This window comes from Cervus canadensis, chromosome 7 (assembly GCF_019320065.1).
Source record: "Cervus canadensis isolate Bull #8, Minnesota chromosome 7, ASM1932006v1, whole genome shotgun sequence".
Classification (NCBI taxonomy): Eukaryota; Metazoa; Chordata; class Mammalia; order Artiodactyla; family Cervidae; genus Cervus; species Cervus canadensis.
Window position 1 is genome coordinate 10605358 of NC_057392.1, and position 23468 is coordinate 10628825.

The 23468-nt window shown below is 34.9% G+C and overlaps 1 protein-coding gene across 1 annotated transcript in view; it reads left to right on the forward strand.

Moving 5' to 3' along the window:
• STAG1 (stromal antigen 1) overlaps nt 1-23468 on the forward strand; it is a 496183-nt gene that overhangs the window by 394846 nt on the left and 77869 nt on the right. The window contains exons 11-15 of the mRNA XM_043474336.1: nt 2120-2218; nt 2723-2802; nt 9795-9902; nt 12065-12179; nt 19818-19935. Coding sequence (XP_043330271.1) covers nt 2120-2218; nt 2723-2802; nt 9795-9902; nt 12065-12179; nt 19818-19935 — 520 coding nt within the window. The remainder of the gene's footprint in view (nt 1-2119; nt 2219-2722; nt 2803-9794; nt 9903-12064; nt 12180-19817; nt 19936-23468) is intronic.

Consider the following 23468-nt stretch of genomic DNA (forward strand, 5'->3'; position numbering starts at 1 on the left):
CCAAGAAAATAAAGTCTGTCACTGTTTCCATTGTTTCCCCATCTATTTGACATGATGTGATGGGACCGGATGCCATCATCTTAGTTTTCTCAATGTTGAGTTTTAAGTCAACTTTTTCACTCTCCTCTTTGACTTTCATCAAAAGACTCTTTAGTTCTTCTTCACTTTCTGCCATAAGGGTGGTGTCATCTGCATATCTGAGGTTATTGATATTTCTCTTAGCAGTCTTGATTCCAGCTTGTGCTTCATCCAGCCCAGCCTTTCTCATGATGTACTCTGCATATAAGTTAAATAAGCAGGGTGACAGTATACAGCCTTAATGTGCTCTTTTCCCAATTTGAAACTGGTCTGTTGTTCCATGTCCAGTTGTAACTGTTGCTTCTTGACCTGCATATAGATTTCTGAGCAGGCAGGTAAAGTTGTCTGGTATTCCCATCTCTTTAAGAATTTTCCACAGTTTGTTGTGATTCACACAGTCAAAGGCTTTAGCATAGTCAATGAAGCAGAAGTAGATGTTTTTCTGGAATTCTCTTGCTTTTTCTATGATGCAGTGGGTGTTGGCAATTTGATCTCTGGTTCCTCTGCCTTTTATAAAGCTAGCTTGAACATTTGGAAGTTTTTGATTCACATACTGTTGAAGCCTGGCTTGGAGAATTTTGAGTATTTCTTTACTAGAGTGTGAGATGAGTGCAATTGTGTGGCAGTTTGAACATTCTTGATATTGCCTTTCTTTGGGATTGGAATGAAAACTAACCTTTTCCAGTCCTGTGTCCGCTGCTGAGTTTCCAAATTTGCTGGAATATTGAGTGCAACACTTTAACAGCATCATTTTTTAGGGTTTGAAATAGCTTAGCTGAAATTCCGTCACCTCCACTAGCTTTGTTCATAATGATGCTTCCTAAGGCCCACTTGACTTCACACTCCAGGATGTCTGACTGTTAGTTGAATGATCACACCATCGTGGTTATCTGGGTCATGAAGATCTTTTTTGTATAGTTCTGTCACATCTGTCTTCTGTCACATCTGTCTTCTGTTCTTCTTGCCACATCTTAATATCTTCTGCTTCCTGTTAGGTCCAAACTGTTTCTGTCCTTTACTGTGCCCATCTTCGCATGAAATGTTCCCTTGGTATCTCTAATTTTCTTGGAGACATCTCTAGTCTTTCCCATTCTACTGTTTTCCTCTATTTCTTTGCATTGATCCCTGAGGAAGGCTTTCTTATCTCCCCTTGCTATTCTTTGGAACTCTGCCTTGAGATAGATATAGCTTTCCATTTCTCCTTTGCCTTTCCCTTTTCTTTTCTCAGCTGTTTGTAAGGCCTCCTCAGACAACCATTTTGCCTTTTTGCATTTCTTTTTCTTGGGGATGGTTTTAGTGTACTTATCATCTCTCTAATAACACATAGAATTGGAAATCTAGCTTTGTCTGATTCCAAAATTTGGACGCCCACCATGGAACATGTTGCTTTTTGAACATAGAAATTTCGTTCTCTTTTGAATCATTTGGATTGGCTAAGTTTCCATGTGATCCTAAATGCATTTTGATAACCAACGTGTACTCCAAGTTAATGGTTTTATTATATTTCCCTAGTAAAGAGCAACCCCAGGACACATGACTATCATTTTGCCCTTGTTTTAAACATTCTTCCCTTTATCATGTTTTCCTAACTGCTCTTTCTGGAATATAAAAGACATTTAGTAAATGTTTGCTAAATAAATGACTGATAATACTTTATTATGAAGTTAGATTTTTTTTTTTTTGCAGAAAGGAGAAATTAGCATACCCTTCTTTTATTAAAATCATAAGCTAAAAATTATCTCACTGTGCTACAGTATGATTGTAGGAAATATTTCATGTTGAACCAGAATTGATACACATTTGAAAAAGGTGTAGGCATACTCTCACCCAACTAAGGGGTTTTAGTGCATTTTTAGTTAAATGTAAGTACAATATAATTACTCAGTTCTGCCTTATGTCAAATTACAGTATGAAATAAATTGAATGGTTAAGCTGAAAATCACTTTAGTCTTCATATAGACTTGAAAATCTAACTTTTGTGAAAATCTAACTTTCGTGACATGGAATTGACTGTGTTTTCGTTTTATTTGCATTTCTGAAGCAAGGAGAAGTCAGACTGAAGTGTTTGAAAGCTCTACAAAGTCTGTATACCAATAGAGAATTATTTCCCAAATTGGAGCTATTCACTAACCGGTTCAAGGTAAGAATGCTTAACTTCTTTTCTTTTTCGCTTTAAAAATGCTTGTTATAGCTAGCTTAGCAAATGGCATTACCAGAGCAAGTGTAGCTTATATTCTTTACTACATATTCTTTAAATAGACGTGTATTAAATAGATGAATCTCTGCCTTATAAAAGATATTACCAACATGAGTTCTTATTTATTACTTTCAATGGAAAGCTCTCCTGCTTAAAATAAGATTTTTTTCCTGGACATCTTTTTATAGTTATATTGATTTTGCAAGGTAAGGTTTGTCTCTTTATTAGAGAATTCTAGTTGATGAAAACTATAAATATTTACAACACCTCCTGTGTGTGCATAGGACCATGATGATAAGATTTAAAAAGGAAAACTTTCCATCTAATCTAATCATTATTAGACTAACCTGTCATTAGTCTTCCGTCATCTTCCCCCAAAACATTACCTCAGATCTGTCTCAGCTTCTTTTCTGTTCGTGGTTGGTTTGACTTATAATTTTTCTTCAGGATCGCATTGTATCAATGACACTTGATAAGGAATATGATGTTGCTGTTGAAGCTATTCGATTGGTTACACTAATACTTCAGTAAGTATAATATTTTAATTTAGTCTGTTAAAATACTAATGTTGTTTCCCAGCATTATTAGTGCCCTTCGCATATATAATCCTAATGTATATTCTTATCACTTTCGGTTTTGCTTTCTTCTTTTAAGGTTAGGTTTGAAATAAAATGTTTTCTCTTTGTTTTTTATTTTGAATATTTTCTATTTCCTCTATGTAAAAGTTCTTTTATGCAATCCAGGAGAAGTATCAATGAAGTAACATTGTTATTGTTTAATCTCTAAGTCATGTCCAACTCTTTCGCAACTCCTTAGACTGTAGCCCACCAGGCTCCTCTGTCCCTGGGATTTTCCAGGCAAGAGTACTGGAGTGGGTTGCCATTTCCTTCTCCAAGGGATCTTCCCAGCCCAGGGATTGAACCCAATTTCCTGCATTGGCAGGTGGGTTCTTCTGTTTAAAGAGAGAGACAGATGCGGGAGGAAATGGCAACCCACTCCAGTATTCTTGCCTGGAGAAAATCCCATGGACAGAGGAGCCTGGCGGGCTATAGTCTGTGGGGCCGCAAAGAGTCTGACACAACTTAGCAACTAAACAGGAAACCTTTCTTTACTCCTTCAACTCTATTACATCTTATTTGAAAAATTTATGAAAAATTATGAAAAATTTAATTGAAGAATTATGAGGCTCCATACTAACGCCTCATAGCATGAACTCAAGTGAAGACACGGTGTTAGTATATAGTGTTGAGGGGAATACTGGGGCACCCTTAAACCAGAGATATTTTAATATATTTTTTGCTTGAGGGAACACCCATGTGTATACACATGTATGTATGTGTTTGTATACTTCTGGGTAGGTATACAATATATATGGAGAAGGAAATGGCAGTCCACTCCAGTATTCTTGCCTGGAGAATCCCAGGGACAGAGGAGCCTGGTGGGCTGCTGTCTATGGGGTCGCACAGAGTTGGACATGACTGAAGTGACTTAGCAGCAGCAGCAGCATACAATGTATACATACATGTAAATACGCACACACATACACAGATGCACACATATACACGTTGGTAGCTTGAGCACGAGTCGCTGCAAAAGTGTTTTCCCAAAAGCCACCAGTGACAGATGCAGCCCTAAAGGTCATTGGGATAGTCTGTTTTCCCCATCGGTATCGACTGTATGAGAAAACAGCAATTTCTCCAAATTAAACATTTTCATGGAAAAATAAATACATAATTAAAGAGAGAGACAGAGAAATTGAGAAAGAAAAGACTTCAAAGGGTTAGGTTTTTCAAATAGGCTTCTTTGGAATGGTACAGAAGTAAAAGAAAGGAAGCAAGGTGTTTAAATTATGTCATTAATATGATACAGATTTTAAAATAGGAATAGTTTCATATATAGAACTAACTAAAAACCAGGAAGAATCTGTATGAGAGAATGCAAGACCTAAAAAAGTCATTACAAATCCTCCCCTCCCTATTTTGTGATGCTATGTCTGTCATATACTGAATATCATGTATGCCAGGGTCTGTTGTTTTGGTGTCTTTTTACCCCTTTCAGCTGTACTACCATATTCTTTGTTATTGTGGCTTTATATTCTAGTAGATGCTGTGTGTTTATAAGTATGCCCTCTTACTGATCAGTTACCTTCTTTGCCTTTCTTTTCAAAATGCACTTAGCTACTTTTTCTTTGTGAATTTTTTAGGTACTTTAAATATTAGAACTGCATTTAGGAACTTCCCTGGCAGTCCAGTGGTTGAGACTTTGCTCTTTCACTACAGGGACAGGGTTTTGATCCCTGGCTGGGAAACTAAGATATTATAGTGGTGTGGCCAAAGAAAAAAAGAACTGCATTTAATTTTATGATAAATTTAGAAGAGAATGGAATTTTTTATAATTATATGTATCATTTGTACATGAAAATGATATATTCCTTTATTCATATCTCATTAAGTCTTGTATAAGGTTTAAATTTGTTTTGTAGCAGTAGTGTACATTGTTTACTGGGTTAATTCTTAAATACTTTATGGTTTTTTTGTTGTGTGATTAATGTTTAGTTTTAAAATATTTTCTACCGAATTATTGCTAAGAGAGAGAATCTTAATTTTCATGTTTGTCTTTTATGTGCGGCATATTAAAACTTTTATCCATGTTGATGGTTTGATTTTCTTGAATTTACTATGTAGATTATTTTATGATGTGAAGACAGTTTTAGTTCTGTCTTCTCCTCTTCTAATTTTAAAACTTTTGTTTCATTTTCTTGTCTAATTCCATTAGCCAGAATATTGAACACTATAAAAATATACCTGATAGTGGATTTTTTTTGTTCTTTTTCTAGGAAGGCATCTAAAATTTTTTGTTTCTGCAGTTACTGAGATAGGTTTTTGATAGGAAAAACGTTCTTTTGTATTCTCAGTTTCCTGGGATTTTCTTTTTTTATATAGATGAGTCTGAATGAAATTGATGGATTTGTCTAATGGTAAACCACATGTGCATTTCTAAACTAAATTCTGTTTGAATGTGACATATTTGTTTTCACTGTAATTTTCTTAAATGCAGTTTTATGTTTTATTTAGGATTTTACAGTTGTGTTATGTTTAACTTTGGCATTTTTTTCTTTATCCAACTTTGAAATCAGGGTCATATGTATAATCTTTGTAAATTATCATCAGTAATTTCTCACCCTTTTTCTGTTCTGAAATAACTTTTCTATGACAAAGATTAATTTATTCTTGAAAGTTTGAGAGAATTCTCTTATTAAAGCCATATCAGTTTTAAGTTTCTTTTGAGGAGAGGTCTTTGATCATCATTCCTACTTCTTTAACTGTTATCTAAGTTAATCTTTATTTCCTCTTAATATTAATTTTGGCTTTTTATAAGCTTTTGAAAATATATCAGTCTTATCACAGTTTTCAACTTTATTGTTTTATTGTTTATGGTATGTTTATTCATAACACTTTGCTATTTTTCTGTTATTTCTCTTTTTCATCATTTATCTTATTTGTATCCCCTTTTTCTTGATCAGTCATGCCAGAGGTTTGTCCATCCTACTGTTCTTTTCAATGAAGTAGCTTCTTTAAGCTGTTTGTTTATTGTTTCTTAATAATCATGTTTAAAGTAATGAATATACTTTTAAGTACTACTTTCAATTTCACTACTTTACTAGTCTCCTAAAAATTTGCACACGGAATATTTTCATAGACAATCAATGATAAATATTTTGATTCTTGTTATGATTTTCAGTTTAAGCATCGATTATTCAGTAGTAATTTCTGTTCTCCCTAGATCAGAGAGTTGTTTAAAGTTATTCTTTCTATTTTATTGTATTATTTAAGAATGTGTTCTGCCTAGTTTGGTCAATCTTCTGAATTTTCTAAATATGTGTAAAAACAATGCTTATCTGTGTTGCTTATATAGTTATGTATTTATATTCATTACTTTGAATTTATTCAGTGTCGTTCAAATTATCTATGACTTTACTTTTTTTTGCCTATTTTTTCAGAAAGATGTGTTAGAATCTTCAACTACTATCTTATCTTTTCTTACACACTTGTTTGATATACTTCAGAGTATATAGATCAGTACCTGTCTACTCATGATTCGTACATCTTCTGATAGTATTCACTTTTTTGTTATATTTCTTTCTTCTTTGTCATTTATGAAGAATATGACTACTATGACAAGTAGATTATAATCTACATGTGAATTTTACAAGCTTGTCAATGTCTTTCTCTTGAACATAAAATAACCTCATTCCACCCACTCATCTTTTTCATTGAAATTGTCTAGAGTTTAAAATCTGTTGTTAAGGATTACTTTTTTACCCTTTTTTTTGGTTTTAGTTTCAATACTTGCTCATCTAGGCAAGTGTTAACTGCTTTGATATTTTCAATACTTCCTCTCTTACCTTCAAGGAAGAGTAATTCTCTCATTTGTTGTTGTTGTTCAGTCGCCCAGTCATGTCCCTTTCTTTGTGACCCCATGGAGTGCAGCACTCCAGGCCTGCCTGTCCCTCACCATTTCCCAAAGCTTGCCCAGTTCATGTCCATTGGATCAGTGATGCCATCCAGCCATCTCATCCTCTGACGCCCTCTTCTGCTCTCAGTGTTTCCCTGCGTCAGGGACTTTTCCAGTGAGTCGGCTGTTCACATCAGATGACCAAAATACTGGAGCTTCAACTTCAGCTTCCCTGATAGCTCAGTTGGTAAAGAATCTGCTTGCAGTGCAGGAGACCCCAGTTTGATTCCTGGGTTGGCAAGATCCCCTGGAGAAGGGATAGGCTACTCACTTCAGTATTTTTGGGCTTCCCTTGTGGCTCAGCTGGGAAATAATCTGCCTGCAGTGTGGAGACCTAGGTTCTATCCCTGGGTTGGGAAGATTCCCAGGAGAAGGGAAAGGCTACCCACTCCAGTTTTCTGGCCTGGAGAATTCCATGGACTGTATCATCCATGGGGTCCCAAAGAGTTAGACATGACTGAGCGACTTTCACTATTCTGAGCTTCAGCATCAGTCTTTCCAACAAGTATTCAGGGTTGATTTCCCTTAAGATTGACTGGTTTGATCTCCTTATTGTCCAAGGGACTTTCAGGAGTCTTCTCCAGCACCAGAGTTCGAAGGCATCAATTCTTTGGCGCTCTGCCTTATTTACGGCAGTCTTTCATAGGCTCCTCCAATATTATATTTTCTGGCTAGTTTACTTCCTTAAAGAGTGTTTTTCAAACTATCTGATACCTTGTTTGGCAAAAAAAAAAAAAAATCATACTTTCATCCTGAATTTAGAAAGTAGTTTGGCTAGTTTCAAAAGTCTATCTTTTCCATGTTTTTGTTAGAGGAAATAAGGGCAGGACATATCTTATATAAAAAGTACAGTTACGTCCCTCCAACTGTGTCAGGTGATCTCATTCATTAGATAACTTTGGTCCTTTTCTGGACTCCTCAGAGAGCTCTCCCTATTGCAGGAGAGGGAGATGTCATCCTGAGACCCACAGAAGTCCTTAGAATGGACCTCCAAGTGAGGGTCGTTGGCAACCCACAGGAGGAATTCAGGAAGGAACCGTAGTAAAGGGAAAGCAAGTTTATTTAGTGATACACTTTCCATAGACAGAATGCGGTCTGTCTCAGAAGGCAAGAGCCACCCCAGGACACAGGGTCCTCTGGGAAAGTGAAACAGGCCCAGGGGCATGGGGACGTACTTTTTTTGGGTTAAGTGATTTCATAGGCTAATGAGTAGGAGAAATATTCTTGCTATTTTGGCGAAGGGTGGGGATTTCCCAAGAATTGGGCTACTTCCTACTCTTTTTGGCCTTCTGTGGTCCTTTTCAGAACTGACATGGTGTGAAAGGAGTGCTTTTTAGTATTTCGGTGAAGGTATTATGAGCTAAAGGTCAATAACTGTACTATTCTCAAAGCCACCTTGGTTTCAGCTGGCTCCAGCCTGTCCAGCATGCCAGCAGGTGCTCCCCGTCGTCATTATCTAGCGTTTGTGTCCTGCCCTTTCCCTCCTGTCTTGTGCCCGCTTTGGGTGTTTGTGACAGTGGTTCCCCACCGTGGATGATGCTCCCTGTGGCTGTTTACACGGTGATTCAGCACCTGGCTTTTGGCTCCTCTCTTTGAGTCACTTGCCCTGTATATGGCCTTGTTGGGCAAGATGTCTTTTAAAACTATCCAGACTGGCCTATTTTCATGTCTGGCCTAAAGGAAACTTGGAGGAAGTATGAACTTCTACTCATTATATTGCTCTGTCGCTTGATTTCTACTTGTTTGGTGAGGTTCACAAACTAACTCTCCAGTCTCTTATAGCACTGCATGAAATAATCTGACCTTATTTTTCTTGGCTTGTGAGATGTCTACCAAAACTTCCTCAAAATAACAAGTTAAAGTCACCTTTAACATCCTGTTGTACTATCTTTAAATTCTATTTCTGTCCATCTGTTTATTATTCTTTTGGTGTAGATTGTTTCCTTTCCCTTATGAACTTGGATTACTGAGAAATCTTGTTAATTTTTTTTTCCTATGAGTTTAACTTCATCCTGAGGGTATTAGTTTATTGAGCTGATTTATATACATATAATTAAGTGGTTAAAACTTAGGCCTTGTTGAGAGGGGAAAAGAGTGAACTTTAAAATTAAACTGCTTCTAATCTGTCTCCCATTATTGATATCCAGGTCTTTTTCATTCAGAACTAAAGTTTCTCCCTTATACTATGATGCAACTACATTATTTTGCTGCAAAGGTGATTCTAATTTATATTCATTTGACAGATCCCTCAATCTCCTAGTCTCTGAGGCATCTCCAGAATTGAATTCTGTGAATGAGTTTATACTGCTACAACCTGTACAGCCCAAACACTCTGTACCCCATCTAGTCATTAATCTTTAATCCTTTCAAATGTTTTTAACCATGTTAATAGTCAGGAAATAGATATTCCCTCTTCGGGAAAGAACATACTTAAAGATACATTCCAGCAAACCAATAAAAGGTTGAAACTTTAAGACAACATGAAAAGAAAGACGGCAAATTTGCATTAGTAAAGGAGTGATTATGGCTGGTAAATCCATTTTATATAGAAAGAAGACTAGTATTGTAAATATTGTGATAAACTATAAAATAGACAATTCTGGCAAGAGTGACATACATAGCGCAGTAACAATTTAACTATGAAACGGGTGAATATATGACTAATGTCTGTTAACAAAAAAACTTATGGACATTTAAAGAAACTGAGCTGAATTGGGCTAACATATATCCCAAGGTATTAAGAGTCGTTGTCTATAAGTGTGTATGGGAAGAAATGTGGACCTTTTATTTTCTTGTTTTATCTGTATTTTCTGAATTTTATATAACAATTGAAGTGCCCTTCATAGTTAAAGAAAAATATTATTTTCAAACTCAACTAAAAAGAGTGGTAAAATAAAATAAGTATACCTTGAGCTTTTATAAAGAACCATACAAAATTTTGATAAAGGTAGAACTGACAGTAAACATTTGTTTTGGCTCAGTTTTACTTTTCTGAATTTTTCAGTGGAAGTGAAGAAGCTCTTTCCAATGAAGACTGTGAAAATGTTTACCATTTGGTGTACTCAGCACATCGCCCTGTTGCTGTGGCAGCTGGAGAATTCCTTCACAAAAAGTGAGTTAATTCTCTTTGAAACAAGTTCCACTTTTCTGTTTTTGTTTTGTTGTTTTATAGTTAGTAAAAGAAAGAGTGACTGAAAATAGTGCTAGAAGTGGCCACTGCAAATTCTGTGGGCTGTAACATTCTTACAGCCTACATACACATCATGAATCACATCCCTGAGAAAGGTGTCCCTTGTGACGTATTCCTTTGATCTAAAATCTAAAGGGACAGTCCTCAGCTAGTCAGCCCCTTGTAAATGGAGATGGCAAAAGTGCTTGAAGTTTATAAAGACTCACTTAAGTAATTGATATTTTATTTCATCAAATTGTTTTCCCTTTTAAAATTCTGTGTTCTCATCTTAACTTCCCAACACTGGTAATCTAAAATTATCTTCAAAATACCTCCCAAATTTTCAGGGTTCTTTCATCTTATTAGGAGGAGGATTATTTTAATCAGTAATCTGTAATGATAATAAAAATATGTATGCAGCTACAGTTTAATTTCAAAGCAAAATCTCATCCAATTTTTTGACAAAGCATAGAGCTAATGAGAGTTTTTTGATGTAATTAAACATCCTTATGAAATATGTTTTTGATCATGGTCTCTACTATATATATTCTATAATTTATTAATTCATTCTTAAAATATAAGCATATTCTTGGGCAGGGGGATGTTTTGCTGTGTTTTTGTTTTTGTTCATAGATTTAACTTAGTGACTTTGACAGGTTAACTCAGAGGTCTTTTACATGTAGTTATTTGTAATAATTTGTGATTATGCTAAGCACAGATATAAATCATGCACTGGGCAACTGTTGTACTGTGATTAACTTTGATAATGAGCAAGCGTGGCCCTCCATCTAGCATCAGCATCTTGGTGCTGCAATCACAAACTGCTCTTTACTCAGTGGTAAAGTGACTCTTGCTTATAACTATTATATATTTGTCTCACTGTCTCTTTTTAAACCTGTTTCTCTGTGGACAGCTGCAAAGTAGGCTAAGACTGAGGGTGCTCAGCTGTCATAGGGGTCAGCAAAGCACAAGGAAGCGCCGCCACACATCCAGTGTGCTTAGCCACTCAGTCGTGTCCAGCTCTTTGCTGCAGCCTACCAAGTTCCTCTGTCCATGAAATTTTCCAGACAAGAACACTGGAGGGGTTTTCTGTTTCCTCCTCCAGGGGATCTTTCCAATCCAGGAATCGAACCTGATCTCCTGTGTCTACTGCATTGCAGGTGGATTCTTTACTAGCTGAGCCGTTGAGGAAGCCCCTCTTTACTCAGTGATACCTCTCAAAACACGATAGAGCTATTTCTATGTAAAAAAATCTTTATGTAAGAAGGAAGCTGGCCAGCAGGCATGCTGCTGATGAAAGTGAGGGAGTCAGGATTCTCAGGCATGGCTTTTACAGTAGGATGTGCCCGACTCCTTGGCTAATACAGAGTAGTGCTGTTTCCATACTTATCTTGAGGTGTTGTCTGTTGTGAATATCAAGGGTATATTGTAGTCTTAATTTCCCTTTCTTTTTTTTTTATTATATTCTAGTTAGTCTCCATTTAACTTTTCAAATGGAATTTTAGAAAGAATTTATTGCTTCTGTATTTTTAGAAAGAATGTATTGCTTCTGTAGTTTCAAAGAAAAGATAGATTAAAAAGGTTCATTATCTATAGAATGGAGGCCATTAATGGCAGCACTGGAATCAGAAAGAGCCCTTGGATATATGTAATTTTATCTGTATTGTATTTGTCTAAGTTTGAAACATTTGCTAAAATTTTTTAAATTTAACATTTCATATAAATATCTACCAATGTAACCTTCCATTATTTTTTATTTCTTTGAGAAAATGGAGTCAATTCCTATGCAAACAAAAGCTTCGCTTCATAAGCATCTTTTATTCCCCTGCCCTGGAAATACTCAGTTGGAGAACTTTTGAAAAAGCTAATGATCTTTTTTTACCATTTTCTTACCATTTAATACTGTGATCTTTTAAAATCTGTTAAGTAAACTGTAGAGTAGACTCAGAATTCCATGATCAAGGGTTTTTTTGTTTGTTTTTTACAAAATGTACATGCACATACGCTTAGTCTGTTGTTTAAACACTGAAATTTCTATACTGAAGAAGACTTAAATTCATATCCATGTAAATTTGTAATATTCTTGTTTTGTTACTTATTTCCAGATTGTTTAGCAGACATGACCCACAAGCAGAAGAAGCATTAGCAAAGAGAAGAGGGAGAAACAGTCCAAATGGGAACCTTATTAGGATGCTTGTCCTTTTCTTTCTTGAAAGTGAGGTAAATTTTTAACATACCTCTTTATTTTGTTGTATTAGATTACATTTTAAGTAAGATTGTCATTTAATCATTGTGATTAGTGATATTTTTTAATAAAATGAAGACAAGACTGTTTCTTACAGAGTTGCCTCCATGGATATTTTGAATTTTTTGGCTGTGCTATGCAACTTGTGGGGTGTAAGTTCCCTGAGTGAAAGCCCATGTCCTAACCATTGGACCATCAGGAAATTCCTTACCTCCATAGACTTGATTCCATGATAATGGGATCAGTACTCTGCCATTTTTGGGAATATGTATGCAGGTATGGATTAACACTGAATATAGGTTAGCAGTTTTTAAAGTTTTATAGTACTGCATTGCAATACAGCATACTTTTTTTGTTGCTTTTTGTTTTTCTTATAGCTTTTCTTTTTACCTATAGCTTTTAAATTTTATTATTTAGGGAATTCCCTGGTAATCCAGCGGTTCACCAGGGAATTACCTGCAGAGGGCCCGGGTTTGACCCCTAGTCAGGAAACTAAGATCCTACAAGCTGTGTGGTACGGCCAAAATAAAAAGAAAAATTATATTATTGAAACAGTATATGAACATTTTCAAGCTGTCAAAACCACTGGTTCTATCTTGTTTGAAAGTTATTTAAGGATAAGGAAAAATGTGAATTTGAATGTAAATTAGTAGTTGTGCAGGCTCATGTAGCATTTCCATGTCAGTTTATCAAACAGCTAACATCCATAACATATTATCTATCAGAATCTGTTTGCACATGTGAACTTTAATTTGCCCATTTAAATGTTCTTTAATGTTAGAACTGTATTTCCTACTGCTGGTATAACATGGGGGGATGGCAGACTTACACCTGAAGCTCTGAATGAACAAATTTATTGGCTTGGAAATGAGTGGGAACAGAGTTACAAATAAAGGTAGCAAAAATCTGGAAATCTAGGACCCTGAACTTTGCTTGGGGAAAGAGTATTTTTGGTTTGTATGGGAATGTCTAGGAATAAGAAACATAAGAGACTGTATGACTGCTCAAGTTTGAAAATGCTGGAGAAACTGTAGAGTGAGGAATTGAGAGACAAACAGGTAGTCTATAAGAAAATTAAGATCAGAGAGAGATATAAGGATTAGTGGAAAGAGTGTGGTTAGGGCAGAGCAGAGCCAGAAAAGTGAAGGAATTGCTGATATTTTTTAAGTGAGTTGGGAACAGATAGAGAAAGAATACAGTCAAAATGAAACCAACTGGAGAGTTGCATTTATGTAAAGGATGTGTTTGAGAACAGTGTATTAAATATGTATACAAATTTTGTGGGGATCTTCTTAAAATGCCAGTTCCAATTCAGTTACTCTTGAGTTGGAATCTGAGATGCTATTTTTTGTTTATGCTTCTGGACCAGAAGTCCAGGAACCACTTGGATAGCAAGAGTCCAAAGCATTATTTTCTTAACAAAGCAAGTGTGGATATTATTATGGAGTAAAATACAGATGCTTGTGAATGTTTAAGGTAAAACACTAAATACTCAGTAAATATCACTCCTGTGATAGGCTATTCAAATTAAACCCTTAACCCTTTAGGTTTTAAAGAAATGAGATTAAAAGTATTTTGCAACAATCAAGTCCTATTTAAAATTTTGACTTTAATAGTAACAGTAGTATCAAAAATTGATAGGGATGAGATACACATATACTATTAAACTGCTGAAAAGTTTGCGGAATATTATGATCAAATTAGTTGAACTTGATTATTAATTGAAAGAAAATGTTTTGGATCTCTGAAAGCCCAAGGACTTTACTTTTTTGATATATTAAAAGCCATAAGTACTTAGTTTTACAGTTTCATCTTCTATTCATAGCAGTAATTTGTGATGTGTATTACTGCTCTATTTTTGAAATGGTATTGCTGTTTTATGTGTTTGCTGCTCTTTACTAAAATGTTACAAGAACATTAAAATATACTTCCCAGTTGTCTTCTGTGACATTCTTGTCAGCTACAAAAACAACTGCAAATCGTATTTAAGGGTTTCTAGTTGATTCATGATCATCACATTGGTGTTTATGGTCTCCTGTTTCACAGGAAGCATTGTTTGTTAAAATCTCTCTTATTTTGTAATACTAGCATACACCTGGAGTTGAATGCTTATTAAACCTATATTCTTGTAATTTGGTGGGATTCTAATTATACCTTACTCTGAATTCCTCTGGTTTTGCTATAATGTGTGTTTTAGTAATATTTTAGTCATAGGCTCATAAAAAGTTGAATTGAAAGAAACCTTAGAAATCATAAAAGTAGAATAAGTCTAGCTTATAGTTGAATTATCAATCAGTTACCTAGAATTGACTGAACTATCTTTCCTATTCCTTTGTTTTTTTTTATTCTAAACATCAACTTTTATATACAAATGTATAATATACAAATAAGAAAGTTTATAAGTATGTAAATTTCAGTTCAGTTCAGTCCTTGTTTTACTAGGATGATGTTGTTCTTTACTTGCTAAGCCCTGTCCAACTCTTTGCAACCCTATGGACTGTAGCCCTCCAGGCTCCTCTGTCCCTGGAATTTCCTGGGATGTTAAGTAGTAACATTTTAATAATAGAATTGTAAAATATTGAATTGAAAAGAGGTTTGCAGTCTATAGGGTCTTCCTCTTTTACATATGAATTATAGGTGAAATAATCACGATTAAGAGATCTACCTAAATTAGTTTTTCTTTCTTTTTGTACCAAAAAGTGGCATTTTTAAGCCATCACAACTTTTTTAGCAGTCATTGGTTTCAAGTGAAAAAATACCTAGTGTATTTGAGATTGTTGTTGTTTGAAGTACATGCCAAATTTTAGGATAAATGGTACTTGTGTATGGTAAGTCCAGATTTCCCTGTAGGTAGTGTGACCATCATATTTACTATACAAACTTTTGAAACTGATGCTTTTCAGAGTGACAAGGATGCTGTTAATAATTATTCCAAAGCAGTTAATCATAACCCAGAACATTTCTGGACAATCTAGAAGTATTGTAACTGTACTTCTAGGCAATTAAAATGATAAGGCCGATTATGGCAGTCATTTAAGACAGATGGTTAACAGATACATTATGAATATAACAACCAGGAAACACCCCCACCCCCCGCCAGAATAACTTTTTCTTGTGTTTTATTTTTTTTAATGTGTTCTTCACGATTACCAAAGCTGACTCTGTTTCAGCAGAGAATAAACCCAGTATAAGAGTATTTACAAATTTAGGCTTAATAATTTAGAATGGTTATTTGCACTGTAAATGATTTTTCATAAAAGGAATAAGTATAAGATTCCATTATACTGTGAACTCCTTTAGAGTATTAACTGTTTGGCAGAAGAGTTAACTATTTGACATGAGGTACAATATTTATGAATAACCTTGAAACCAATTAAAGACAAGTGGGAACAGACTGAGAAAATTTTAATTGAAGTCACCAGGAATATGAAATTAGTTTGTTGTATACAAGATTAGAGGAAACTCTATAAAATAAATTATGCTTAGATATAGCAGGGTAGAATTCACCCCACAAAAAATGTAATTTTAATTTATGTATATAATATAATTCTGATTATTTTGCTGTACAGTGACTTTATCTATTAATGAGCGACCTTTTTTATTCATCAGTTTCAAAGGAATGCAAAGAATGATTGCACAACCTGATTTTCATGCTGTTTTTATAAAATTATGATACCAAAAACTGTTTTTAGAAAGTAAATTTTTGTTTCGTTGTTAGGGTTCCAGATCCTTTTTAATTCCAGGGCTTCTTTATGGCCATTGAGAATACCTCAAGACCTTCCTTCTTAACAGCTTTATCTTTCACTTATAATAGAAGATCCTTGGTATGAATTGTCTGAAAGATTATTGTAACCTTTTACCCTATTGGCCACATAAAAAATTTTTTTTTCTCTCAAACATGGATCTGTCTACCTGGTATTCTTGTAGAGGTTTGAGAGTAGCAAGTTATGTGGCCATCACAGATGCCCCAAGACAGGAAGATGGTATCATGAATATTATGTCAAGCCAGTTCCTGACAGACTATGTTGTACTGATTCTTGTTGCTAATACTGGTGAACTTAAAATGTTTGATAAAAAAATGCCCTGCTGGTGTACACATTAAGTTTAAAACAAGAGGTTATTGGTGTTAACAGAATGCATTTTACTAAGCCACCACCCTACAGTCAGAAAGAGGAAATGGTCCAAGACATTAGCATCTATATTGAGAATATACACACAAAAAATTTCCAGAACAGTGACAACATTCCTGAGTTAAATTTTAATATGCTGTCATTTAAAGCATAGAAAAATCATCTTTAAAAATGCCAATACTAGGGGATTCACAGTATTTAAAGCCTTGAATTGTGCCAAGAACTTAGCCAACTGAAAACCTCAGGCTAAAAATGTCAAAATGAATGAGACATTACCAGTTGACAGGACAATGCAAAGTAAATGATGATGAATTCATTCCAATAGAGTTAAGTAACCCATGTCCTCACAGAAGACAAAAATAGGGAAAAATTGAGACATTTTTAGTAGAAATCTGAAATACGTTAAAGACAAGAGAAAGCAACAAAGGCTGGTGAAAGGAGTAAGCTATCAATAATAATTAAGTGACTGCCCTTTAGTGGAGCTTATTCCTCACTTTAGAAATGCTGGTCCAGACATTGGGATATAGACATTAGGCTGAGAAGCAAAGTCATGAATAAATACCCCAATAATTTATGGGTACCTGTAGGAACAGGTACTCATAAATTATTCTGCACTCGAAATACAAAGTGCATACCTACAATTAGCCTGCCTGACTATATATCCCCCTTTCCACTTTCTTTACCACCAAGGAAGCTAGGACCTTGTGATCAGACTCAAGAAAAGCATTTTAGCTACTAGTATTCTTCAGTCTGGGCTCATTAATGTATATATGTATGTATGCTGGTACCCAAGAAACTCTGACACCTGAAAATAAAATACGATGAAAAAGAAGCGCAAGACCTGACATACAAAAATGTTTGACTAATGCTCCCAAATACGATAAGAAGTAATTATGAAAGAACAAGAGAGTTCTTAGAAATTAACATGATTTTCAAAATGTGGGGAAAAGATGAATCATTAAATGACCTGAATTGACATAACCAAGGATTGACTACAGATCAAGGGATTTTTTTCCAGGAAGGAAAAATTTTTTTCCAAAGGAGGAAAGAAATTAAAAGTATGAGAGAGAAATTAAGAAACGGAGTACAAAAAAAAAAAGAAATAGGGGGTACAGATTAAGAAGGTTTATTATGTTATCTAGTAGAAACTCTAAAGAAAACAGAGAATGAAGAGGGGAACTAAGCAAAGGATGTGTAGTTAAAATATTTACTACCTATGTATCCTATATGCAGAGTATTACTTGAGAAAGTTTTTTAGCAGAATGAAAAATTGATGCAATAACAGGAAAATAAGGAATATAAGAAATATTGGTGAACAAATAAGTCTGTTAATCAAGCTAAACAATATGGATGTTATGCTTAAGGCAAATAAAATTTTAAAATTCTGGTGATCATGGTGATGGAAAAAACAAGTTAGGAAAAAACTCTGCAGGAAGCACATATTTAAAAAAAAACAACTGTCATTAGTAGAGCATGGGGGAAGCAGATGCCAACATCTATAATCTCAGTAAATGTAAATGGACTAACATGCTTTATTTAAAAGGCAGGTTATCATATAGGGTTGAAATAAAGAGATTAAATGTTTACAAATACACCTTAATCAAAAATTTATCACCGAAAGTGAACTGGATAGATACTGGATGTAATTAACAAATGCTTATAAAAAGCTGAAGGGGCCATGTCATATATAAGTCCAGAATTCAGATCTAAAAGGGACAGGGAGGATTTGTATAGAAGGTATAATCTGCCAAAAATATAATTGTGAACTTTTTATACCTATTCTATAGATATGGTTAAGTATGTTAAGCATAAACGCAAGTTTACTCAGCATTTTTTTTTAATTTTGGTGAAACAGTTTACCATTTTAGCTACTAGTAAGTGTACTTGTTCATCGGCATTAAGTACATTCACGTGGATGTCTAGGTGGCACTACCATCAATCTCTAGAACTCTTTCAAAATCTTCCCTATATTGAAACTCTATACCCACTAAATAGTAACTCCATTTCACCATAGGCTTAGTAGCCTATTAAAAAAAAAAAAAACTATTGTTTTTTCTATTTTCTGCTGCTAATTTTCATTTTTGATACCAGGTTGTGCACTGTACTTGTGCCTGTCACTGTTGGAATGATGTTACTGATGGTCTAGGGATATTTTCCTAGGATATGTGATTTAGAAAGTTTGACTATATCTGGCTGCAAACCTTTGCCCATTGTCTTTCTGAACAGAGATGCTAATCAGTATTATCTACTCTGACTTTGACAAAAAACTTGGAAAACTGTAGATGTTGAGTGTGCATGAGTGTGTACATAGTTTCCTGAGGCATTTCAGAAAACAGAATGTGAGATTTAAAATGCAATGGAAATGAAGTATAGAATTCAAGAGTTAAAATGAGGCAGAGCTTTAAATAGGTCATCAAAATTTACATAGAAGTTAAGAATAATGATAGAATTAGGAATGAGGAAGAAAAGCAACTCACCTGTAAAATGTACCAAAATACCAGTAGATAACCAATAGGTCTACTAAGGTGACTTTCACATTTTCAGACCCCTCCTCATAATGTAAAACTATTTTCTCTCACAAATACAAGAACATATGACTGATATATAAAATAGTACTTAACATTCTATGTGCTATACACTCTTTTTTACTGTTTCCTTTTTTTAAAACTTTGATCTCAACACATTTAATTATATTAACTGCCAGTGAATGGGTTGCAATCCTAAAGTTTGAGAAATGCGAATCTTGAAAGTGGTTGTCATGAGACTCAAAGGTAGTAGAACTTTCATACAAGGATAGAGAAGTTAATTTTAAGTAGCAGAAACTAGAACATGGCCAACACCTCTACTTACCTTTCCTAAAGAACTTTTCTAAAGAGATTAATGTTCTTTACAGTTTAGTGACTGACAAGCAGAAAAAAGTTGAGCGTGAAATGTTTAATGAGGAACTTGAGAGCATTTGTCTACTGTGGGAACAAGGATTCCAAAGAAAATAGTCAAGTAATAAGCAGCAAAAAGTGAAGGTGTGGTGTAATGACAGATTCATTGATTTAAGTGAAAATTAAGTAAGACTGGTACCAATGTTTCAAATGAAATTATGGGAGAAAGTAATTGATTTTTTTTTTAAAGGTTGTTATAGAGAGAGACAAACCAAAAGTAATGAATAGTGTCATAAATCCAAGTGTAACTTCAGGAATTCTGTTAACTAGTTGTCCTCTCAGTTTACTTATTAAAGATCATGCCGTTGAACTAGGAGATCCTTAACCTTACTATTATTTTAAAAAATTGATTGAGTCTATATATTGTATCCCCATTATCAGTAGTAGAAAGCAAGTGTGTGTGTATGTGTGTGTGTATTCTCTCAAGTGGCTCTTGAAAGGATTGTCAACAGTTTTAATTATAAACAAAATGACTGAATAACTCAGTATATGAATAGTAGTTTCTTCATTAAGTGTTCTTCAGTCACATTTGATTTGTTTTTTTTAGTTACATGAACATGCTGCCTACTTGGTGGACAGTTTGTGGGAGAGCTCTCAAGAACTGTTGAAAGACTGGGAATGTATGACAGAATTGCTATTAGAAGAACCTGTTCAAGGAGAGGAAGGTACAGTATTTTGATAAGTTGATTTACATATTGTTTTGGGTTCATACTAATAATCATACCATCCTGTATAGATGACTTCTTAAAAATGAGTATATGCAAGTATACTGTGTATCTTTTTTGCAAAGAGAATAGTTTGTTTCCTGTAACAAGCAAAGGTGTCTTAATAGTATCTAACATCTTTCTATATTAGGACTACAGCCATGCATGTCCCACAAGTTTTTAAAACCCTATTAACGTCATGGAGCATCCAAGAAGGTTTTCTTTATGCTTATTTGAGATACAAAATACTGACGTACTTAATGTAAAAAGAAAAATAATTGGTTCATCCAGAGTCTTTTTGTTGTATATAAGTACTTGGCCTTTCACATACAAGGTTTAATTAGACTACAATCATCCCATCTTTCGCTATATATTTTTTTAACATTAAAATCAGGAAACCAACAATAAAGTCACTTACTTAGCTGTTCAAGAAACAGGGAGGGAACTTCCCTGGTGATCCAGTGGCTAAGACTCCACACTCCCAGTGCAGGAGGCCTGGGTTTGATCCCTGATAGGGGAACAAGACCTCATATGCTGCACCTAAGAGTTCACATGCTGCAACTGAGACCCAGCACAGCCAAATAAATAAATATTAAGAAAAAGAAGAAATACAGAGAAATAATTCCTATACTGATAATTTCTGAAGTATGCATCTTAATGTTACACTTTGTATAATAACATGAACAGCAGACTAGATATGTATACTTAATAAAACATTCATAGCAATGACTCTTCTGTATAGCTTGTTTTTCAGTCTAGCCCAGAATATTGTTGTTTAGTCGATAAGTCGTATCTGACTCTTCGCAACCCTCTGAACCATAGCACACCAGACTTCCCTGTCCTTCATCTCCTGAAGTTTGCTCAAACTCATGTCATTGAGTTGGTGATGCTATATAACCATCTCATCCTCTGTCACCCTCTTCTCCTCCTGCCCTCAATCTTTCCCAGCATCAGGGTCTTTTCCATTGAGTCCGCTCGTTGAATCAGGTGGCCAAAGCGTTGGAGCTTCAGTTTCAGCTTTAGTCCTTCCAATGAATATTCAGGAATGATTTCCTTTAGGATTGACTGGTTTGATCCCCCTGCTGTCCAAGGGACTCTCAAGAGTCTTCTCCAGCACCACAATTCAACAGCATCAATTCTTCAGCACTCAGCCTTTATGGTCCAACTCTCACATCCTTACATGACTACCGGAAAAACCATAGCTTTGACTAGACAGACCTTTGTCAGCAAACTGATGTCTCTGCTTTTTAATACACTGTCTAGGTTTGTCATAGCTTTTCTTCCAAGAATCAAGCGTCTTATGATTTCATGGCTGCAGCCGCAATCCACGCTGATTTTAGAGCCCAAGAAAATAAAGTCTGTCACTATTTCCATTGTTTCCCCATCTATTTGTCATGAAGTGATGGGACTGGTTGCCATGATCTTAGTTTTTTGAATGTTGAGTTTTAAGTCAGCTTTTTCATTCTCCTCTTTCACTATCATTAAGAGGCTCTTTAGTTCCTCTTCACTTTCTACCATAAGGTTGGTGACATCTGGATATCTAAGGTTATTGATATTTCGCCTGGCAATCTTGATTCCAGCTTCTGTTTCATCCAGCCCAGCATTTCTCATGATGTACTCTGCATGTAAGTTAAATAAGCAGGGTGACAATATACAGCCTTGATGTGCTCCTTTCCTAATTTGAAACTAGTCTGTTGTTCCATGTCTGATTCTAACTGTTGCTTCTTGGCCTGCAAACAGGTTTCCAAGGAGGCAGGTAAGGTGGTCTGGTATCCCCATCTCTTTAAGAATTTTCCAGTTTGTTGTGATCCACATAGTCAAAGGGTTTAGCATGGTCAGTGAAGCAGAAGTAAATGTTTTTCTGGAATTCCCTTGCTTTTTCTGTGATTCAGCGGATGTTGGATACTTCACCTCTTGCATTTCTTTTTATTTGGGATAGTTTTGGTCACTGCCTCCTGTACAGTGTTACAGACCTCTGTCCATAGTCCTTCAGGCACTCTGCCTACCAGGTCTAATCATTTGACTCTATTTGTTACCTACGCTATATAATAATAATAGATTTGATTTAAGTCATACCTGAATGGCCTAGTGGTTTTCCCCACAGTGGTAATTTAAAAAGTGACTACGTCATGTAATCTATATGAATTCCTAGAATGGACATAATAACTTGATGTAAGTGAGACTTGTAATGAACTTTAGAATTGAAAGAAACAGATTCAGATATCTAACTATCCTTTGTTACTTATATCATCTTTTTTCTGTTCCTTAGATTACTTTTCTTTAAAACATAGATTCTTTTTCTTATTTTCTTAAATAACTGTTGTGAGGATTAAATGAAATAGTTTACTATTGATTCTCTATTCTTTTTTTCCCTACTTTTCTGTGTGGTTCAGCTCTGGTATGTAAGAGCAGAATTAGCCATTACCTGCAATAGATTACCTATGCTTAATAGTGACCATCCCTTAGTGTTCTTTCCAAGCAGTAATGCTAATTCTTAACCCCAGACCACCAGGGAAGTCCTTGATATTGTTAACTTTTTACTGTTATTTAAATGTATAAAACATGTCTTTCAGAAAATAATTACCATGACTATTAGTCATCAAGGTGTTCTAGATGGACCTGCCTTCTTAAAATAACTATGTATTATTACTAGATTTTCTTTGTGGTTTAAATTTAGTTGATATTGGATTTAACTTTCAGCCAGTTGGCTTGGTTTGGTTTGATTTGGTTTGATTTTAACTAGAAAAGCAGATTGTAAAATGGAGAGAAATTTTTAAATCAACCACAATTTTAGGATATGGTTGAATCTGGAAAGGCAAGGCTGGAGAATTTATTCATAACAAGTGCAGAACTATCATGAAATCCTGATTCAACTTTTTTTCATACATTTGTCCATATGCATGCTGTACCACATATAAGCTTTGGTATGGAATGACATCCAAATCAATATTCTGAGCTACTGTTTTGCTGTATTTTATATAATAAAATGCCATAGTAACTTATTTCTTTAAGACTAATTAGAACTTGATTTGTACTTTAGGTAAGTGAAGTTTGATAGATATTCTAGTGGGTGGAAGTCTAGTTAGCAGTTGCAAATATAGGACTAAAATTTTTTCAAAACAGTTATCAAAGACTACCAATAGAAATTTAAATCATAACTGCTATATGTCCAAACAAAATTGTCAGTCAAAAAGATAAATGCACCCCTGAGTGCATAGCAACACTGTTTACAGTAGCCAAGATGTGGAAACAACCTTAATGTTCATCAACAGATGAATGGACGAAAAAGATGTGGTGCATATGTACAATGAAATACTACTCAGCCATAAAAAAAGAATGAATGTCATTTGCAGCTACATGGACAGACCTAGAGATTATCATACTGCATGAAGTAAGTTAGAAAGAGGAGAATAAATACCACATGATACCACTTATATGTGGAATCTAAAATATGACACACATGAACTTATCTATGAAACAGAAATGGACTCTCA